The 22000-nt window shown below is 33.3% G+C and overlaps 3 protein-coding genes across 3 annotated transcripts; all 3 read left to right on the top strand.

Annotated features, from left to right (window-relative positions):
• Nucleotides 1-1592: 1592 nt before the first annotated feature.
• Nucleotides 1593-7157, top strand: LOC102579438 (lipase-like PAD4). Its single transcript, XM_006350417.2, has 4 exons — nt 1593-1707; nt 1786-2101; nt 5088-5714; nt 6215-7157. The coding sequence occupies exons 1-4, from the start codon at nt 1688-1690 to the stop codon at nt 6986-6988; spliced, it is 1737 nt and encodes a 578-aa protein (XP_006350479.1). The 5' UTR covers nt 1593-1687; the 3' UTR covers nt 6989-7157.
• Nucleotides 7158-11772: 4615 nt separating this feature from the next.
• LOC102579112 (5'-adenylylsulfate reductase 3, chloroplastic-like) lies at nt 11773-14263 on the top strand. Its single transcript, XM_006350416.2, has 5 exons — nt 11773-11945; nt 12025-12171; nt 12331-12460; nt 12884-13682; nt 13823-14263. Exons 1-5 carry the CDS (start codon nt 11873-11875, stop codon nt 14051-14053), a joined length of 1380 nt encoding a protein of 459 aa, XP_006350478.1. The 5' UTR covers nt 11773-11872; the 3' UTR covers nt 14054-14263.
• Nucleotides 14264-16395: 2132 nt separating this feature from the next.
• On the top strand, nt 16396-19587 carry LOC102578785 (uncharacterized). The gene is made up of 4 exons (XM_006350415.2): nt 16396-16991; nt 17733-17896; nt 17987-18097; nt 18794-19587. Exons 1-4 carry the CDS (start codon nt 16427-16429, stop codon nt 19376-19378), a joined length of 1425 nt encoding a protein of 474 aa, XP_006350477.1. The 5' UTR covers nt 16396-16426; the 3' UTR covers nt 19379-19587.
• The last annotated feature ends 2413 nt before the right edge of the window (nt 19588-22000 follow it).

Raw genomic sequence — 22000 nt, 5'->3', positions numbered from 1 at the left:
AGATTATAGAAAAAAATGTTCAAAAGTTATACTAAAATAAAACACTTACCTACCTTTTACCAAATAATATTTTAAAACTTTGAAATAAATAACTCAAATCTTCATATTAATAAATGAAGCATTTGAAGTGTACCAAATGATGCATCATTTCGATTTTCAAAACATAACAACTTGTCGAGTGCAATTTTAATGATATGTTTATATGTTTGTGTGGTTTTATATATATATATATATGTGTGTGTGTGTGTTTGTAATTTAACGATTGTTATATTAGACTAATATGTTGTTCTGTTTTAAAATTTAAAATCCACAAACATCAAATCATGGCTCCGACTCTGGAGGCAAGGTTCCAAGATAATATAACAAGGTGTACTTCACATTGTTTTAATTGATAACCTCCATATGTGAATCCGGAAAGTGGCACATTTATCATTTATCTCCAATATATATATATATATATATATATAAACTCACAACAACACAACGATTAGGTTGTCTAGAGCCACGTCGCTCAAATGCCTCTTATGGCTTAAAAATGATAAAAATGACGTAAAACATAAAAATTCGAGGGAGATAATTGATAAAAACTTACTTTAATCAAAGTATTATATATTTATCCATCACAACAAACTGCCTCAAAGGTTCAACATCATCTAGATGATACAACTCTAAGAAAATGCACCAAAATGAAACTCATGTCGTAGGAATCGATTTACAACTCTAAGTCATGAGATTTTAATCAAAGTAGATTTAGAACATTATATCTCACACATTTATACAACTTAGAAAAACATATTCCAAAGGAAAACCCTTCTACCACAGAGAAAAATGATAAGAAATGGTAGAAAATGTAGCTTATGACGAGAATATTTTTCCAAACTTGGACCAAGGAAAAATTAAGCTATAAGGTCTTTTCTTACTTTATATGAAAAAATTATGACAACTACAAATTTAAAATATCTCATTTTTAATTAAATTTTGTGTATAGTTTAATGATTTAATAATTTAAAATTATGGAATATATAAATAAGTTGGTGGTAGATGTGACTTCCTTAAGAGAATATTTAATTAGAAAGAAAAAAAAAAGGAGTTACAATTTGAGAAACAATAACTTATTTGTTTTACTTTCTATTGTTTTTTAACTCTTTAGTTCTAATTTTTCATATGATATGTTTAAGATTATAAAAATAAAAAAATATTTTAATTACTTTTACATATTTTTAATTTAAGTTAAAAAGTTTTTAAAAAAATTACTTTTTTAAAATTTGACATAAATGAACAAAATTTAAAAAAAAAAGAAAAAAAAAAAGGAAAGTGTATATATACCAAAGTTTCTGCGTACCACACACTTGAGGATGCCAAGTTCAAATAATTACTCATTTTATACAGCACGCGCATAGAGTAATACATACGCACAAACGTCAAAGTCTCCCAACTTATTTGATTTTAACACAAAATTAAAATAAAGAAAGAAAGAGTTTTGAAATTTATAATTTAAAATAAATTATAAATATTTATTTAGATATAAATATTTTAAAATTAAATTGTTACTCAATATAAAAAAAAAATTGTCAGCACAACCAAAATGGGATAGAAGGAGTACTATTTTAAATATCTTTTTTTCTTCAAATCTTTTCAGTTAGCAATTTCGCTTCAAACACTTTTTCTCACAAAAACTTTGAAAATTATGGAATCGGAAGCTTCATCGTGAGTAAACACTAACTTTTCCACAACTTTATTTGAATTTTCTTTCACTTAATTAAAGGGAACTCATGATGCCTGCAGGTTCGAGTCTAGTGAGACTTTGGCAGCTCTTGTGGCATCGACGCCGTTGCTGGAGGAGTCATGGAAGGTTTGTGGCGTCGCCGATGCATTGGTCGATAGCAATTTCGCCGTCAATCGAGTTGGTGGGACAGCCTATGTGGGATTCTCCGGCGTAAAATTGGGCGCCGGAGTGGACCAAAGTTGCCTGAATTTAGTGCCGCTTCCGGATGAACTTTTCTCTTCGTTGTGCTTGGATGGGGCGGATCCGGCAATGGTCCATGCCGGATTATTGCAACTTTTTCAATCAGTTTACAGCGACAATTTATTCCGTGATCAGGTTAGTAGTATTTTCATGAGCATTTAACTTATTGGGATTTTATATTCTATTCTACTAGTAAAATTGAATTTTCAATTTACTTCCTCCGTTCACTTTTACTTATCGCTTATTTTTAAAATAGATTTTCATTGATTTGTCATTTTTGACATATCAAGAAAATATAATATTCTCTCTATCTCAATTTATATGACTTACTTTTTTTTTTAGTCGGTCTCAAAAAAATGACACATTTATATATTAAATAATAATTTTACTTTAAAATATTCATTTTATCCTAAATGAAATGACTTATAGGTCACACAAATTTTTACCATTAATTTTAGACCGCAAGTTTTTTTTTTTAAAAAATCTTTCTTAAACTCTATCGAATCAAACTATCTCATATAAAATTAGACGGATAGAGTAATTTTTTGCTATGTCTTATCCTTAATATTAAATATACTTATTTTCTAATCATTTTTCAAGACATTATTTAATAGGGATAGTTTGATACAATATTCATATCAATACTTATTTTTTTAATGCATGTGTTAAATCAAAGTGTGACAAAGTAAAATTGAAGGAAGAGAGTATGCTTTTTGGGCATAAAAAGGAACATTTATTCCCTTTATTTATTTTATCTCAAAACTGAACTTCTTAGGGGAAAAAACATTTGAGACTCTCAAAAAGTTACTTTCCTAATTTACGTGGACTTTGACATACAATTTTAAAATATGTCAATGATTTACTTAAAGACAAAAATTAAAATTAAATTATTTGTAATTATAAAAAGAGGAAATTATTTGCGTAAAAAGAAGGAAGCTACTAATTTTAATTTTTAGTGGCATATCCATTGTAACAACTAAGAAGAAAAGCATGAGTAAGTTCCACAACTTAACAATTCTAAAAGCTAACAAGTCTCCATAGATGTCTATTGACTCATGACTTTTGACTAGGACGTTCAAGTTTGAACATTTCAAAGCCCTAATTATGACTCCCTCTTTTATCCTCAATTCATTTCAAAATGAGTAAATTATCGAGAAAATGCACATTTATTAAACGGAAAAGGGTTAAAATTGCTCCTAAACTATGCGAAATAGATCACTCATATCCTTCGTTACATTTTGAGATAAAAAATGCCCCGTTATTATCCTAAGAGACCACAAATACCCTCAAGAGTAAGCACCCCAAATTTTTAGTGACGTGACAAGCCACATGGGACTAATCCCTCCACCAAAGTGTTGCCAACTAGGATTCACTACAAAAGAACTAGACCTTTAGTGGCGACACAAGTCGCCACAAAAGCCCAGAATATCGTCACTAAAAATTTAATTGATTTTTAACATTAAATTCTAATTTTGTGTTTTTTTTTCATTCTTTTTTAAAAAATCACAAATGGTATCAATCAAGACACAATATGTTTTATTTTTATGTCATATGTAAATGCATAAAATGTATGATGATGCATTATGTAATTAGAGATTTGAATTGAGAAGTAATTTTGATAATTTTCGTAATCATATTGGATGTTTTTAAATATTGATAGTGCATGTTATTTATTTTAGAAAATTAGGTTGCAACCGAAAATTAATTATCATATTTTTTTGTTGAAAAAATATGTTATACTAGGGAATGGTTGTTGCTGCCTTAACAGCCACTAAAAATCACTCATAACTTTTAGTGGCAATATTTTGGGATTTTGTGGTGACTTTTATCGCCGCTAAAGGTCTAGTTCTTTTGTAGTGAATCCCTGCTGGCAATGCTTAGGTGGAGGAATTAGTCTCATGTGGCTTGCCACATCACTAAAAAATTGGGTAGTTAACTCTTGAGGGTATTTGTGGTCTCTTGGAATAACGGCCAGGGTATTTTTTATCCCAAAATGTAATGGAAAGTATAAGTGGTCTATTTCGCATAGTTCAGGGGTATTTTTTATCCTTTTCCGTTTATTAAAAAAAAAGTTTAGGATATAATTAATTGAATATATCCTTTGGGGTGGCCCAGTGGTTTGGACTTGGGACTTCTATGTTGGAGATCTCAAGTTCGAAAACTCTTGTCAGTGATAGCAAAAAATTGTCTTCTGAGTCGAGCTCGTCGCATTTTGAATTTTTGAATTTTGAATAATTCACTTACTCCTTCCGTTCCTTTTTATGTCACATTTTTAGATTTCACTTGTATTAAGAAACTAAGGGTGTGTTTGGTAGGAAGGAAAATGTTTTCTGTGGAAAATGTTTTCTTGGAAAACAAGTGGATTTCTAACTTATTTTCTCATGTTTAGTTGGTGAGTAGAAAATATTTTCTGAAAAATATTTTTTAATGTTTGGTTAGTGATTGAAAAATATATTTCAAAAAATATCTTTGATTTTTAGCTTGAAACTAAAAAATACTCCTTAGGAAAATAATTTTTGATATGAAAATCAACCCCGATAATTGATTTAGGACCCGACTCGACACCCAAACTAGGACAAGACCGTTCCAAAATCCGACCCTTAGATCTGACCCAAACTTCCGACCCAGGAAAGTTTTTTTCAAAAACAATTTTTTTTTAAAAAAATATTTGACGGGCTCGCGAGGGGGAGGGGGCGGCATAAAAAAATGATTTTTTAAAAAATTTGAAATATTTTTCAAAAACAATTTCTTAAAGAAAAAAAATTGCTGGGGTGGCCTGGGTGGGGTGGGGTGACTGCCGACCACCCCACTCACCAACCTCTTATAGTATTTGTCTAGATTATATATAAATAATTTTAAGATAATATTTTTTACATACATATCAACCACAAAAAAATAAAAGTAAGGAATTCAATATATTTTTTTCATGAAAAACATTTTCCCTCGTACTAAACACACCCTTTTATCATGAGTATTTATTATATATATATTCCACCTCTTTTAATTTGATCACTTCAGTGTTAATGAAATATGCATATAATATCGGAAATCATTCTATTAAATTCACTTATCATGGTAATGTGCAGATTCTGTGACTATTTGTTTTGTTGAAAATGTGCAGATGGTAGAAATAATGAACACAAGCAAGTCAATAGTCATAACAGGACACTCAATTGGAGGAGCAATTGCATCCCTCTTAACTCTCTGGCTTCTCTGCCGTCTGCAAACTATTTGCTCTGTCATTTGCATTACCTTTGGCTCTCCAATGCTTGGCAATGAGTCCTTTTCCAGAGTCATTCTTCAAAAAAGATGGGCTGGACATTTTTGTCATGTTGTTTCACAGCATGATATTGTCCCAAGACTGTTCTTTTCCCCATCATGTTCTTTCCAGTTTATTTCTGAGGAAAACAAGACTCAGCTTTTCCGCGTTGTGTTGGATTCTCTTGGAGTTGTATCAAGAGGTGAATGTAAGAGTTCATTTTGTCCCTCTGGGAGCTACTTGTTCTGCACCAACAATGGTGCAGTTTGTGTCGATAATGGGATGGTTGTCATTAAGTTGCTTTACTTGACCTTACTGAATGGCTCGCAAAGTTCTAGCCTTGAGGATCATCTTGGTTATGCTGATTTCATTCGGAAAGTTCAGTGGCAATTTATAGAGAATAGAAGCTTCATGGGAGGCAATATACCGGAGTCGAGCTATGAAGCAGGGATAACATTGGCACTGGAGTCACTAGGAATAGCTTCTCATGTAATGTCGTCAACCTTTCTTATTAACTACCTTCATATACCTAGTAATGTTGCGGAGAGATTTTCATCAAGAAAGAGCAATGTATGCATTATTGGTACAATATAAACATGCATTGATACTCGTACCTTGCTCCAAAGGGATGAAAATTGTTCTTCTATTGTTGGTATTAGTTTTTGTGAGGTTCGTGTCTCTATGTTGATTTCCCTTATTTTTAGATTTCTATCACTACTTGTTGTTTCGCCTCGATATCTGATTATCTTGCTGTTGATTATGTTTGTTGCTATTGCCTATTTTCACTGTTTGTTCAGCCGAGGGGTCTTTTGAAAACAACCTCTCTACACTCTCAAAGGTAGGAGTAAGGTCTGCATACACACTATCCTCCCCAAACTCCACTTGTGGGATTACACTGATTTGTTGTTGTCGTATCTCTATGTTGATTCTCATTTGCTGAGATATCTGTGCAAGAGCTAGTCTAATGATTTTGCTTCTTTGACAAACAGGAATTGAATTCCGAAGATGCTAAGGAAGCCCTGAAAAAGGCAAAAAAGTTGGGTCGAACTCGCAACCTCAACAGCGCCAACCTTGCAATTGGTTTATCCAAAATCAATCCATTCAGAGCACAGATAGAGTGGTATAAAACATCTTGTGACAATTCTGTTGAACAAATGGGATATTACGATTCATTCAAGCAAAGAGGTGCCTCGAGAAGAGGCTTTAAGGTCAATATGAACAGGATCAAACTTGGTCAGTTTTGGGATTCTTTGATTGACAAGTTGGAGGCTAATGAACTGCCGTATGATTTTCACAAACGTGCAAAGTGGGTAAATGCTTCTCAGTTCTACAAACTCGTTGTCGAGCCACTTGATATTGCAGAGTACTACAGGACTGGGATGCATCTTGTGAAAGGCCACTACATGCAGCATGGAAGGGAGAGAAGGTACAAGATTTTCGACAAGTGGTGGAACACTGAGAATGGCACTGATCATCCTACTGCAAGGAGCCGGTTTGCAAGTTCTACACAAGATTCATGCTTTTGGGCTCAAGTTGAGGAGGCAAGAGACGGTCTTATTAAGGTAAGAGCTGAAAGCGATGCAAGAAAGTTTATCAAGATGTTGGAAGATGTCACAAAGTTTGATCAATATGCTAAAAGATTGATCGAAAATAAGGAGGTTTCGCAAGATGTTTTGGCCAAAAACTCAAGCTACACTAAGTTTATAGAGGAATGGAATGATTTCCAGTCTCAGTTACAGCTGCTCCAACCTCAGTTTCCTTGAATTCTTTAAGGTAGAAAATAGCTTGAGGATTGTTGGTCTAGTTAGAGCATTAATCTCTATATATAGCAATAAAGAAGCTCAACTTAAACATCTGTTATTTTTCCTCAAGAAAAACATATATGAATTATAATTAGATGATCTACTCCAAGAATTAAGAGAAATTCTAGAGGAACTAGAACTTGCATATTTCAAAGAAGTGTGTTCATTGAGTTATAAATTGTGAAAACAAAAAGGGTATACATGCTGCTAAGGTTTGTATACATCTACCAGAGTGAACTTATATAATATCATGCAATAGGAGGAGCTAAAGTAGTCACATAACCTAAAAGGCAAGTGCTGCCACGGTTTATGTTAAAGTGGTAAGAGCACAACTCATAAGGTACACATTATGAGTTTGAACTCTACGATGATCAAAAGCTTGAACACAAATAGAAGTTTGAGTCAATTATTCATCGACTCGAACCATGGATAGGAAATGAGCTAATGTTGATGGTTACTCAACTTTGCTTAGTTAGTTTCAGTGGTTATTTTAATTTCCGGTGCCTATTAGAATCCAATTCATCATGAACCCGACTCAGTTTTTGATCCGACTAGTTTAATGAGTTGACTATATGAAAGATTTAGTTTTTGTTATCTCCTGTATTCAGGTTAGGAAAAACAGAAACAGGAAAAAGATGAAACAGACAGAAAATAAAAATCCGAGTCCACAGAACCCACTGTGTTTCCTTAAGAAATTTAATCCTCTCAAGTACCCGAGGTTACAGATTAATTCCTCCCAAGATAAAACGGATTAACTATTAGAGAAGTAGCGGTACCTCAAACTTCACTAATTTCAGCGAACGCAAGAACAACAACGAGAGCACACACAAACTCAGTTGATCGACAATTTTATTTTTGTAAGAAAATGTATGAAGAGAGGAAAAATTTTCAGTGTTGAAAAACGGAAAAAAAAACTCTCTATTTATAGCCACTTGCAGCAAGGAACGCGTTTGTTTAGACATGTCTTTCTAGAACGTTGTGTCTTTTGGGAAAAATAACGTTTTTCGGAAGGAACAGGTCCCTTCATATGACGTTACCGTTACGCACGAATTTCAAATAATTTTGTTACGCGAAATTAATTCGGTTAACTAATTAACATTCTGAATTAATTTTCAAGAGAAAGGAAATTACTTAATGAGATTGATAAAATAAATTTTGTCAAAAAATATTATCAATCAATCACCAAATCCAAAGCCGAGCGACAACGGCGCAAAGGGGCACCTTCTTCTTAACTCTTTAAGAACTAAAAGAAGTGTTTCCTAATATAATGACAACATTTTTCCTTTCTTTTACCAATATGGGAAAAATGACTTTTCATCTTCAAAGACCTTTCATTTTCCCTCCAAATTGGTTCCCCCACTTTTTTCATTTTTCTTTTTTATTTCTCATTCACACCTTGCTAAAATCCAACAGTTTTTTATGCTAGCAGTAATTTATTTAATGCGAAATGACCTGGAAGACCCTTGTACTTGACTCTGTTTGTAAGTTGGACCCTCCTACATATCAATTTGCCAATTGAACCCCTAAACTCATCAAAATGTAATATTTTAAACCCTTTTTTCATCTGACTAGTGTGTGTGAAGTTCAATTGCTTACACGTGGAATTCCATGTCATTTTTACATGTTAAATTTTTAAAAAAAAATCAATGAAACCACTTTTGTAATTTCTGGAAATTTTAGATAAGCATTTTTTAAAAAAATAAATCAAATAAGCATGTTCTTCATATTTATTCCAAATTGAACACTAAATTCATGTCAAATAGGTGAGATTTTTTCCATTTGACCTGAAAATTCAAATACTAGTTCACCACCATAAATCTAACTAATCCCAAATCACAATTTTGAATTAATTTCACAAATTCACAAGACCCATTTGTTATTTTTCAAGCTTTCTCTAACATATCAATGGAGTTTTAATTTTTCAATATCCACCATTATCCTTCGTGTTAATCCATACTTAAACCTCTTTTTTGAAGCCTAAAATAACAATAATAATCTCAATACTTTTAGACTAAGTAGTTGGGATGGGCGGCTGATTTGTAGTGAAAAAGAAGTGTAGGTTGAGAAGAAAGTGGATGAAGAGGGGGTGGGGGTGGGGTGGGAGAGGGATGGTTGAGGAAGATGAGTTTTTAATTATTTTTTAAAAAAACTGATTATTATAATTATTATTTAAATATTTTTAATATAAAATACCTTATTTACTTGTTGTCAAACGTGTGTAATCACGTAATTTTCCAACTCAACATTATCAATGCCACATAAGTTTAGGCAATGATCAAAGGGGTTTAAAATATTGTGTTCGGATGAGTTTAGGGGTTCAATTGGCAAATTGATAAGTAGGAGGGTCCAACTTACAAACGAAGTTAAGTACAAGTATAAGAGTCTCCCAAATCATTCCGCCTTTATTTAATTCATGTAAGTAAATTTATACAAATAAAAAGTGCTAGCAAGTAGCCACTCTTTGGTAGCATTTGAATTTGATTTTTGGTTTGGATTTTGGAGATAACTGGTTATTATTTGAAAAATAATACGAGTGTCTGGAAAAGATTTGAAAGAATTATATTGGAAAATTAGTTCCTTAGAAAAAAGTATCATTAAATCTTAAGACTTTTATAAATGCTTTTATATAGGTGAATATTGATAAATAGCTAGCTAAATGTCTTTATTTTTTAATAAACACAAGAAAAATGAAAAGAAGAAGTTCCAAGTTAGTTCTGAAAATTATTTTTCATATTTATAGCTTGATTTAATATAATGTAACTTTATAAAGAGCGCTTACTATAAAAAAAAATTTATATTTCTAAGGTTCGAACTCAAAACCTTAATTTTGTTTTTCCAATTCAATGAAGTTATTTTGAGGAATTTTGTTTCTAAATATGACTTTTCTTCCTTTAACTCATGCTTCTATATAGGTAAAAACATTATTTTTTTATCGATGATTTCCATTATATGATTGATTGGGTTCTGATTAAATCTAAAAATTGATTTTAATTTTATAAAAAAATTTTAGAAAAAATTTTGCAGTTATCACATCATTAAATAATTAAGTATCAAAAATTAAATTTCAATCTAAATGACTATAAAAGCTAACTTGATAAAATTGAATCACTTTTAAAATATAAAACAAGATTGAGTGATTATGATGACCAATTAACAAGACTTGATTAAGCAAAAAAAACATGAGTGATAAGTTTAAATTTACATTTTCCTTTCAAATTTAGGTACGTGTTTGAACATACGATTTCATTTCATGATTTCAAATCATGAGATAAAATCTTAAATCCTCCGGAAAGCTTGATTTGAAAATTTCATATCATGATTTCACATTTTTCAAATATAAAAATTGTCCCACAATTTTTTATTTTGTAAAAAACATCATTTTATATGTACCAACCATTTGTTTCCTATGAAAACAAAATTTATAGTTGATATTGTTACTCTTACCAATATTTTAACCATTTATATCGAGAAATACATGTTCAACATAAGGAGATTGTTCATATTATGTGGGAAAATTTTATGAAAAATATTACATTGTCTCATGTTTAATTTTACTTTTTATCGAACTAAAATTCAATCAATAAACTATTGTTTTTTTTATTGTGATAGTGTATAATTTCATATCATAATTCCATCTCACGTGGTTAAACGACCCTAAATTTACATTTTTTCCTTCAAATTTAGTGAGTGTTTGGTATGAAGGAAAACATTTTTCAAATTAGATTATTTTCCTCAAATTTAAGAAAAATAACTTATCTCCAAAAGTAAGAAAAATTATTTTCCAAAATTAGTTTTCAACCTCACACCAGAATTTTCCACTCTAACTCAAGTATTAGGGTACCAATTTTCGACTACTACTCCAAACTTTGACTCCTGATTCTCGATATGGGACATGACCTTCAACCTTGATTCGAGACCCAACTTCCAGGTCCTAGGTCAGGTCAAGGTTGAATTTGATTTGGGTGTTAGCCCCCAGTCAGAATTTGAGGTTGGATTTTGAATTGAGTGTCGGGGTCAAATTACGATTTGAAAGTTGGATTTTGAATCGAGTATCAGAGTCTAATCCTAATTTCAAAAAATTGAATCTTGAGTCAGAAACCAGAGTTGGGTTTCAGGTCGGAAGTCAGGTTTGGATCACAAATCAAATGTAGTGGTTGAGTTCCAATCAAAAGTTAGGTCTCGCATCAAGTTGAGGTCGAGATCGAATCTCGATTTGAGTGTTAGGTCAGAATTTGAGGTCGGATTCTGGATTGAGTGTCGAGACCGATCCTGATTCGAAAGTTGGGTCTCACGTTGAATCAGGGTCGGATCCCAATTGATTATCGAGGTTGGTTTCTATTTCTACTCTCTAGTCGAAAATAAAAAATATTTTACATTCACCAATCAAACACTAAAAAGTATTTTCCACTTACCAACCAAACTAAAATAAATTAGAAATCAATTTATTTTTTAGAAAACATTTTCCATTGAAAATCCTTCTTTTGTACCATACACTGAAAAACACACGTATAATACTCTCATTTTATTTATTAAAATCAAAATGTTTGTATTGTAAGATGGGAACAGTATGCAAAATGGAAATTTCTTGGAAAAAATAATGACATAAAATGATGGAAGCAGTGATTCAACAATATAATGCCACATCAGACTTTGCATCTATATTCGAAAAACACGTCCAGGTTCAATGTACCTGCAAACTAGCCTTCTTTTCTGCTCCCTTTATAACCTCAACCCCTACCTTTTCTCTCTTCTACTCTTCAAATCCCCTCCTAATTCCCACAATTCATCAACAATTTAAGCTTTTCTTTTGCTCTTTTCAGTTGGAAAAATCAATCTGTTTGAGAAATGGCTTTGGCTTTCACTTCTTCAACTGCAATTCATGGCTCTCTCTCTTCATCTTCTCATCAACAACCCATAGGTACACCATTTTCTCTCTCCCCCCTTTGTAAGTTTCAATTTTTACCAGTTTTTTTGATCTGGTTATTTTATCTTTGCAGTATCCCAATTGGGTAACATTCAGCTATTGGATCAGCCAAACAAATTCTTGAATTTTTCTCAGAGGCGTTGTGCTGTGAAGCCATTATATGCTGAACCTAAAAGGAATGAGTCCATAGTTCCCTCAGCAGCAACCTTTGTTGCTCCTGGTATGTTATTGTCTCATTTTAACCCGATACAAAATTTAAGAAAATAAAGCTTCAAAATGGGAAGTTAGAATTAAAGAGTTGTCAAAAAGAGGAAAAAAAGTACTAAAAAGGGAAAAACATACAAACAAATTGATTGTATTGTTTGCTTTGTAAATGCAGAGGTAACCGAGAAAGTAATAGACGCAGAGGATTTTGAGAAACTGGCTAAGGATCTTGAAAATGCTTCACCTCTTGAGATTATGGATAATGCCCTTGAGAAATTTGGAGATGATATTGCCATTGCTTTCAGGTGCTAATCTTTGTTATTTTGGTCATATTAAGTTGATTTATTGTAGTATTTCCTGTCCAAATTATTGTATGAAATCCCGTATATGTTAAAAGTACGAATTTTGAAGATGGTTGGGAATAGCAATTGAAAAGCTAAATTCATAATTTGAGTAAAAAGAAAAGGTGAAGTATTTAATAGTGAATGTAATGTTAACAGATGGTTTAGATGTTGACCTTTCATTTTTTTGATGTTTCCACTTGGATTATTTCACTGGCAAGTGGCAAGGAATGCTATTGAATGCAATGCATGCTTAAATGTGTATCTGTGTCTTAATTTCCATGACTCTGTGTTTGTTCCTCATTGAATGATGCCATAGGGAACTCCTTATATATAGATAATTTACTCTTTATGATAATGCTCTTACACATTAGCTTTATTTTGCAGTGGTGCAGAAGATGTTGCTTTGATAGAGTATGCACATTTAACTGGTCGACCATTTAGAGTGTTCAGCCTTGATACCGGGAGGTTGAATCCAGAGACCTACCAACTTTTTGATGCTGTCGAGAAGCACTATGGCATTCACATCGAATACATGTTTCCTGATTCTGTTGAAGTTCAGGCATTAGTAAGGACCAAGGGTCTTTTCTCATTTTACGAGGATGGCCACCAAGAATGCTGCCGTGTTAGGAAAGTTAGGCCCCTGAGGAGAGCCCTCAAAGGTTTGCGTGCCTGGATCACGGGGCAAAGAAAAGATCAGTCCCCTGGAACTCGATCTGAAGTTCCAGTTGTTCAGGTAGACCCCTCTTTCGAGGGATTGGATGGTGGCTCTGGAAGCTTGGTGAAGTGGAACCCGGTGGCTAATGTAGAAGGCAAGGACATATGGAACTTCCTACGTGCAATGAATGTTCCCGTGAACTCTTTGCATTTGAAAGGTTATGTCTCTATTGGATGTGAACCTTGCACCAGGCCGGTCCTACCTGGGCAACACGAGAGAGAAGGAAGGTGGTGGTGGGAGGATGCAAAGGCCAAGGAATGTGGCTTACATAAAGGAAACATCAAAGATGAAAGTGTAAATGGTAATGGGAACAATGCTACCCAAGCAAATGACACTGTTGCTGATATTTTCGACACTAAGGACATTGTTACCTTGAGTAGACCTGGAGTTGAGAACCTATTGAAATTGGAAGACCGAAGAGAGCCTTGGCTTGTTGTTCTTTATGCTCCTTGGTGCCAATTCTGCCAGGTAATTGATCATTTAATCGTGGAATAACTTTTACATCCCACCAGCAACTTAGTCCAATTGGAAGTGTCACTGAACACGGGACACTTGGTTGTCAATTCTTATTTTTCTTATCAATGTTGTTTTTAATTAAATGTTGACAGGCAATGGAAGGATCATATGTTGAATTGGCAGAGAAGTTGGGAGGTTCTGGTGTAAAGGTAGGGAAGTTCAGGGCAGATGGTGAGCAGAAAACATTTGCACAACAAGAGTTACAGCTGGGCAGCTTCCCGACAATACTATTTTTCCCTAAGCACGCTTCACAGCCAATTAAGTACCCATCAGAAAAGAGGGATGTAGACTCCTTGTTGGCTTTTGTGAATGCTCTTAGATGAAGGCAAATGGTGCTTCATATGTTATAGTTGTTTACACATATATAATAGATAGAAGAGGGACTTGAATTCTTGTACATGTCTCTGGCCTCAATTTTGTGGTTTCTATGGCAAAGATGTTGCTCTTGCTATGACAATATGCAAGGTTTTCTCCCTTTACCTATTCTTTAATTTAATGATAATGTGAACAAGTACAAGTTCAATAATTGGTCATTGGAACAATTGAATTGAACATGTGACAAACCAACCAATTAGATTAGGCATGTAATTACACTTACAAACTCGGCACGTTACTTTGGCACATTGTATAATTATATAAACTCCATCGAATATTAGAATACAACGACATCTAATTGTATTAGTTCGTGCTAATATTATTTTGGACTCAAATATGAAAGTCTCTACATTATTGATATCTTTTGAAAGTTGCCTAAAATTATATGCCTCAAACTAAAGAAAAATTGGCATAATATGGAAACCTTCAGTTCAAACTTCTATGTTACAAAATGCATCTCAATTATTTTTCAAACCATAGTATCTATCAGTAGTAATTCTCTTAAACCTGTTATATTATGATGCCCTAAACTCAGGAATTCTAAATCCAAAAATCTATGTTTTTTCTTTAATTAACTACACATTTTTGTAGCATCTATCATCAGCCACGGTCAAAAACTTCCGCCCCTCATTATGTACTCACGCAAATTTTCTTTATCTACATTCTACTCTCTCAACCCTCAAGTCTTTCTCTCTGATTAGATTATTTTGGGGCAATCTTCAAGCTTATGGATAAATCAATGCTAAAAATAGGTCAAATATTGAGGGAAGACAAAAAGTGCACCAATATTGAAATATGAGGGACTACTAATGTTTCATATGATAATTCAAGAATGATTTTGAGTCCTCACCCAAAAATAATGGATTTTTTTTTTTGACACTTCATTTTTTTATTAAATACTCTATTTGTCCCTAATTACTTGTCCACTTTTGAATTGACACACCAATTAAGAAAACAATTATTAACATAGTGAGTTTACCATTTTACCCCTATTAATTATGAAGTTGATGAATTAAAAACTTAAGATTTTTAAAAAGTTCTACCTTTTTCAAAGTAATTAATTAAAGGTATAGTAGGTAAAAAAAATTGTTCTTTCTTGATTGTCAAAACGAACAAATAATTATAGACAACTAAAAAAAGAAAAGTGGACAAGTAATTAGAGACATAAGGAGTAGGGACATGCTATTTCATCTCGTAATTTGAAATCAACTTTTGGACATGCGAGTTCATTTTTTGATTCTCCAAAAATGCTTGATTAGAAAATTTCATATCATGATTTTACATTTTCAAATGCAATAACTGACCCACAACTTTATATTTGTAAAAAGAACCCACCATTTTATATCTACATACTCCCTCTCTCTCTGTTTAAAAAAAATGATATAGTTTCCTTTTTAATCTATTTAAAAAAGAATGACCCTTTTCCTTTTTTGACAACACTTTAACTTCAAATTTACAACATGTTTAATGTCGCAAGATTAAAGAGTATTTTGGTACATTTGACATAATTTTAATTTAAAACCACAAAATTAAAAAGTCTTCTTTCTTTTCTTAAATTCCGTTCCAAGTTAAACTAGGGCCTTTTTTAAAAAAACGAAGGAAGTATGTTCTTGCAAAAATACCAAAGGAATAATAAAATATTCATGAAATATGAACATGATGATATAGTTACTTCGATTTGATCTCATATTTAGGACCCATTTGGCCATAGATTTCCCAAGTAATATTTGGAGAAAAATTTGACATATAGTGTTTGTCCATACAATTTGCCATTATTTGGCAAATATCCCAAATTTCCAAATACTAGTTTTTTCTAATATTTGGGTCAAATCTCATTATTTGGTATCTTTTAAAAATTGAATTTTACACCAAACTTTTATCTTTTACAAAAACACATATTCAATGAATATGAAAGTGGTGATATGGTTGTTGATGAAAATGATGAACAATCGGCTCAAGATAACAAAGTCATGTGCTTTGTCTACTTCACGATGTATGGAATAATGCTTGTTGCACTCACTCCAAAATACGACATTGCTCCAGTGTCATGGACACTACTTATTATTTGTTGCAACGAAGATCCAATTGACTTGTAATACAAACTTATGGTTAGTTTTGATAGTTTTTAAAACTTATGGATATAAATCATATTTTTCTTAAAAAGTGAAATATGTTTTTCAAATATTATGGTCAAACACATAGTGAAATTTCACCCAAATAATATCTATCAAGAATATTTGAAAATCTATGGCCAAACGCACTTATAGTCTGTACCTTGGTTTTTGATAATTGGGCACCGCCGACTGTAGCGGCAAACACATATGGTTTCAATTTCAAAATTCCCTTTCACTTTACTACCCAAAATCAAACCAATTCTTGTCAACCTAAACCCTACCATGTCTTGGTCATGTTCACGATGCACATTCTTGAACCCTCCTTCCCAAAAATCATCCTGCCAAATCTGCTTATCTGACTCACCATTATCAATCTCATCAGACCCTTCAATTTCAGTCCCAAAACCCAAATGGCCATGTAAAGCTTGTACCTTTACGAACCCTTATCACAGTATAAGTTGTGAAATATGTGGTACTAGGGTTTCAGCTTCAGGACTTGCTACACTTGAAACTGATGATGATGATGATTTGAGTTCTTCTGTTGGCAACGTGTTCTTGCCTTTGAGGCCTTGTAACAAGGGTAAAATAACAACTAGGGCTCCTATTATGGTTGAAGATGATGTGAAGGAGTCTGTTAGGTTTAGATGTGCGAATGCGGCAAACAAGAGGAAAAATAGGGAGGAACCACTCGGGGTTGAAGAGGCTGAGGTTGATGCTGCTATGGGGTATAGGGGTGTAAAGGCTGCTGCAACTAAAGCAATTGAAATATCGGGTATATTGGAGTTCTTTTTGTTTGATTCTGATTAATTTGTCAATATTAATTAGGAGTTTGTTATGATGTTTCTACATGAATTATCTGATAAAATATATTTCTTTTTTGTTGGTTTCTCGCATACAATGGTGTTCCTTGATTAGGTTTTGAATTAGGCAGGAACATTGGATTCGGAGTAAATTTTTGGATATGTGGATGTTGTGAATGAAATGGGACTGGAAGGATGTAAAGTATTCACATAGTTGGCTTATCTAGTTTGGGTTTGAGGTTTACTAATATGAGCTGTGTGTGCTTGATGATATATTTGTAATAAATCTATCTTGTTAAGTGATAGTCTTGGTCAAGAAGATATGCAGTTCCTGTTTTCCGTTTGTGCAAATTTTCTGATTGATTGGTGGTCTCTTCAGTTGTATGCCAATCATTTTGCAGACTAGTTCATGATCTTGTAGACTGGTTCTATCATGTAGAGAGATATAACAATGGGAACTTCTCCCATGAAAATGAAAAAGTATAAAAGTACTGTGTAGGGAAAGAGTGTTTTTTTTCTGGGATTTATGATGTTTAGTTTGCTGGAAAAGGCATAATTGTGGAAGCTGTTAGTAAGTTTTTAGGATGTTAAGCCTTTTGATGCTATTATATACTTTGTTTAGCTGAGGGATATCTAGATTTTGTGTTGGAAAAGTTCACCTTTTCGGATGCTATTGTTCCTTAAATTTTTAAGTGCAATGATTTGTGGTGCAGATTCAGTGGAACAGGAACCAGGCAAAACTTTCTCAACCAGTAAATCCAAAGTGTTGAAGATCTTGACCTATAATGTGTGGTTTGCAGATATAGAGATGCACAAGAGGATGAAAGCCATAGGCAGCCTTATTGCGCTGCATACGCCAGATGTTATATGTTTTCAGGTTATCATCATTTATCTACACGTCAATATGCAAGAAAAATTATGCCTTGCATGAAAGTTATTGACTCTGTAATTTGTGATACCTATTCAGGAGGTTACTCCAGAAATATATGACATTTTTCAGCACTCTGGTTGGTGGAAAATGTATTCTTGTTCCATTTCAAATGTGATGGAATTGACGAGAGGATACTTCTGCATGCAAGTAAGTACTTAATACACCTTGAATATTTGGTATTTTATGTGTATTCTGAAGGCCTATTATACGGTGCTTTAGTTATGTTCTTTTCTTTTTTCTTTGCGATCCTGGTTTATCTTCTATTATGTGCACTTGTTTTGAGCACTTCTATTGGATCTGGAATTCTTGCAATAGTTAAGATAATTAGTTCCACACTATACCCAGGGACACCTTAGTTTTCAATTACTTACAACGGAGCTTTCCAGTTGACATAGCCCATAGAAGTCTCTCTATAGTACTCCCTCTAGTCCATATTAAGTGAATTATTGGGATTTTTTTCATAGTTCAAAATAAGTGACTTGTTCAAAGTTCAAGAGATTTATTGGGCCTTTTTCCATGTTTACCCTTCATCTAATGAGGTTCTCAACTACTTTATGTTTTCTAGGAAAATAGCTTGAAAATAATCAAAAGGTAATAGTGGAAAGTAGCCTTTTGTTTATCGTCCTTAAATATTTTTCTAAGGGGTGTGCCCATACCCCAACAATTCACTCAATATGGATTAGAGAGAATAGTACTTAACATTTACTCTCCCTTTCAATAGGAAAAGTTAATGTTGAAGATCTGGAACATCTCAATAATTGCTCAACATGAATCCTTGCAGTTTTTAAAAAAAGTTGGTCCATTTTTTATAGTTAAACTTGGTCTTTGACAAAAAATTTGCAGTTGAGCAAACTTGCAGTGAAATCCTACAGTTGCAAGCCATTTAGCAATTCTATAATGGGAAGGGAACTCTGCATTGCTGAGATTGAAGTTGAGAAAGATATGACCTTGGTTGTTGCTACCAGCCATCTTGAGAGTCCCTGCCCTGGGCCACCCAAGTGGGATCAAATGTACAGCAAGGAACGTGTGGAGCAAGCCAAGGAAGCTGTGGAGCTGCTTGAGAGAAAACGGAATGTAGTCTTTTGTGGTGATATGAACTGGGATGACAAATTGGATGGTCAATTTCCTCCAACTGATGGATGGATTGATGCTTGGGGAAAAATGAAGCCTGAAGAAATCGGATGGACATACGACACCAAGTCAAACAAAATGTTAAGCGCCAACAGGACACTACAGAAACGTCTGGACAGGATTGCCTGCAAACTGCAAGATTTCTGTATAAGTGATGTTAAGATGATTGGGAAGGATGCAATTCCAAATCTCACATATATCAAGGAGAAGAAAGTGAAGAGTGAAGTTAAGAGACTGACACTACCTGTTTTGCCTAGTGATCATTATGGTCTACTTTTGGAGATCTCTCCTCAGTAGTCCAAAGTTGAGAGATGTATTGCTTATTATTCTCTCAGTATCAATGAATGTAAAAAGGGTCTTAAAAGCTTTTGCAGAGCACTTGTTTTTGTGTACATTGCTACTACTTTACTAGTGCTCATGTTTGCACAAGAGGATATATTCTATGCCTTGTAGGCTTCTTATGATATCAATATGCACTTCTGTGCTGCATTTTCCATTTGTTGCAACTTTTCTTGGGGTTAAGTTAAATCAACTTTTAGCAATTCCTGTCTGCTGCTTCTAGCGTCCTGTGAATTTTTATTGCAACCCCTGCAGCCACACGATGAACACGTATCGAACTATTCTTTTGCCTTTTACTAAAGAATGTCGTGAATGTATTGCAAATAGTGGCATACATCAATTTTTGGAGGGATTCTCTTCACTGAAGATCCCAAGAATTTTAGTTATAATGTTTCTTTCGAAAAGAGTAAAAAAATATGCTTTTAAACTAGGTAATATTGAACAAAAATATCTCCAATTAATAGTTTGGTATAAACATGTTTCTATTGTTACTTAATGGGTTAAAAATGTAATTTGTTCAAATAAATATATCATTTTAAACATTCTTTTTCCAATAACAACTTTTTTTTATTTGCAAATGCTTATTCTACTTCAATTCGGAAAAGATTAAGATGTAAAAATATTTTGTAAGAGTTGTACACCTTTAATTACAGTGTTGAATCCATCAGTGCTTCTGGGCTACTCGTCTTCCTAGAAAGGTTATATCCTCTTTGACATAACAATTACTTTTAGTAGAAACTTAAATGAAGAGAGCAGTTGCACAGATGAAAATTTTATATTGAAAAATTCCTCCAAGAACGACATCATCATCGAGGCTTGAATTCAAAATTTGTAATTAAAAATAGCGGTATGTTCACCTTCACCCTATCATAATATTATATTAACCTCCCGTTTGACCATAGATTTTGAAGTTGAAACTTGAAAATATTGAGTTTTTAAAGCTATATTTGGACATATCATTTTGCTCAAAAAAAAAACTCAAACTCAACTCTTTGAATCCCTACAGGAATAGACAAACGGATATAACATTTGCTTTTTGCTACATTTGTACGGTTTGCCTAGTACCATCTTAGTGCTAAATTTAGTGAAATCTCTTTACTTTTTTTAAAAAAAAAAATAAAAAAAAATAATGATTTTATTCATCAAAATTATGAGCACAAATTTGTTTATCCCTTATTCTTCACTCCTAAAAATTCTCTACTATTCAAGGGTTATTAGTGATGTTGAGCCAATTACCAGTAATCGAAAGAATAATATCAACTAGGAGGATGAACCTCGAAGAAGAAGATAGCTATATTAGGGAAATTCCGAGATAGAAGCTAAGAAGAACAGAGTAAAAAAGAGAAGAGAAGAATTATCATATATCATTCAATGATTTACAATTGCATTATATCTCTATTAATAGAACTGAATTGGAATCTAATGCTACAGCTAACAGAATAACTGTTCTAACAAACTCTAATAACAGTGAACAATAATAACTGTTTTGGTGACTAATGAATAGTAATAACTACTTTTTAACATTTCTAATTACTAAAGCATTGTATCAATACCCTCAATGGAAACCACCATTGTCCTCAAGGGTGAAATGCAGGAAATTTGTGCTGCAGCTCACATAGGAACTCCCAAGTAGCCTGAGAAGCATCCAAGCCAGACCAGTGAACCAAGACTTGACACACATCCTTATTACCCTTCTTGACCATCCTTCTCTCCAATACCGACTCAGGAATGGGACAATAAGGGCTTGAAAGATGTAATACAGGGGATGATTAATGACTGTAGGAACCTCATAACACCTTTTCAGCTGGGATACATGAAACACATGATGAATAAGGACATCAACAGGTAGAAGCAACTTATAAGCTACTGCACCAACTCTAGAAAGGACCAAGTAAGGACCAAAATACTTTGCAGCAAGCTTGTTGAAAGGCCTAGAAGCCACTGAAATCTGCCTGTAAGGTTGCAACTTCAAGTAAACCCAATCTCACTCCACAAATTGCCTATCAGACCTGTGTTTGTTAGCTTTATCCCTCATGCTTTGTTGTTCTTTAGTTAAATGGAACTTGAGCAGTGCTATCACAGCCTCTCTAGCCGCCAGAGATCTATCAACCATGTCATTGGAAGATTCACCAGCCAAGTAAGGCAAGTGTATTGGTGGTTTTTGACCATATAGGACTTCATAAGGTGTACATTTCAAGATAGAGTGATATGTAGTGTTGTACTACCATTCAGCAAGAGGTAGTTGAGTAGCCCAAGTGTGAGGACTATCAGAACAAAAACATCTCAAATATGTCTCCAAGGTTCTTTTAAGAACCTCTATTTGACCATCAGTTTGGGGATGGTATGTTGTAGATTTATGTAGTAAGACCCCTGCAATGTAAATAACTCTTTCCAAAAAGAACTTAAGAAAATGGGATCCTTGTCACTTACTATAGAAGTTGGCATACCATGCCATCTGAAAATATTGCCCAAAAAATACTGACCTACATATTCAGCAGTGTAAGGATGTGCAATAGCAATGAAGTGACCAGACTTACTGAATATGTCCACCACTACTAAAATGACATCCTTCCCTTTTGA

Source organism: Solanum tuberosum, unplaced genomic scaffold, assembly GCF_000226075.1.
Source record: "Solanum tuberosum cultivar DM 1-3 516 R44 unplaced genomic scaffold, SolTub_3.0 scf00122, whole genome shotgun sequence".
Classification (NCBI taxonomy): domain Eukaryota; kingdom Viridiplantae; phylum Streptophyta; class Magnoliopsida; order Solanales; family Solanaceae; genus Solanum; species Solanum tuberosum.
This window is presented reverse-complemented; position numbering and strand designations above follow the sequence as displayed.

Excerpts from the sequence above, each read along its gene's own strand:
- LOC102579438 (XM_006350417.2), top strand. The coding sequence starts at position 1,688 with ATGGAATCGGAAGCTTCATC. Across the intron at positions 1,708-1,785 it reads ATGGAATCGGAAGCTTCATC|GTTCGAGTCTAGTGAGACTT; the intron begins GTGAGTAAACAC and ends TGATGCCTGCAG. Across the intron at positions 5,715-6,214 it reads CACTAGGAATAGCTTCTCAT|GAATTGAATTCCGAAGATGC; the intron begins GTAATGTCGTCA and ends TTTGACAAACAG.
- LOC102579112 (XM_006350416.2), top strand. The coding sequence starts at position 11,873 with ATGGCTTTGGCTTTCACTTCTTCAACTGCAATTCATGGCTCTCTCTCT. Across the intron at positions 11,946-12,024 it reads TTCTCATCAACAACCCATAG|TATCCCAATTGGGTAACATT; the intron begins GTACACCATTTT and ends TTATCTTTGCAG. Across the intron at positions 12,461-12,883 it reads GATATTGCCATTGCTTTCAG|TGGTGCAGAAGATGTTGCTT; the intron begins GTGCTAATCTTT and ends TTTATTTTGCAG.
- LOC102578785 (XM_006350415.2), top strand. The coding sequence starts at position 16,427 with ATGGTTTCAATTTCAAAATTCCCTTTCACTTTACTACCCAAAATCAAA. Across the intron at positions 17,897-17,986 it reads CAGATGTTATATGTTTTCAG|GAGGTTACTCCAGAAATATA; the intron begins GTTATCATCATT and ends ATACCTATTCAG. Across the intron at positions 18,098-18,793 it reads GAGGATACTTCTGCATGCAA|TTGAGCAAACTTGCAGTGAA; the intron begins GTAAGTACTTAA and ends AAAAATTTGCAG.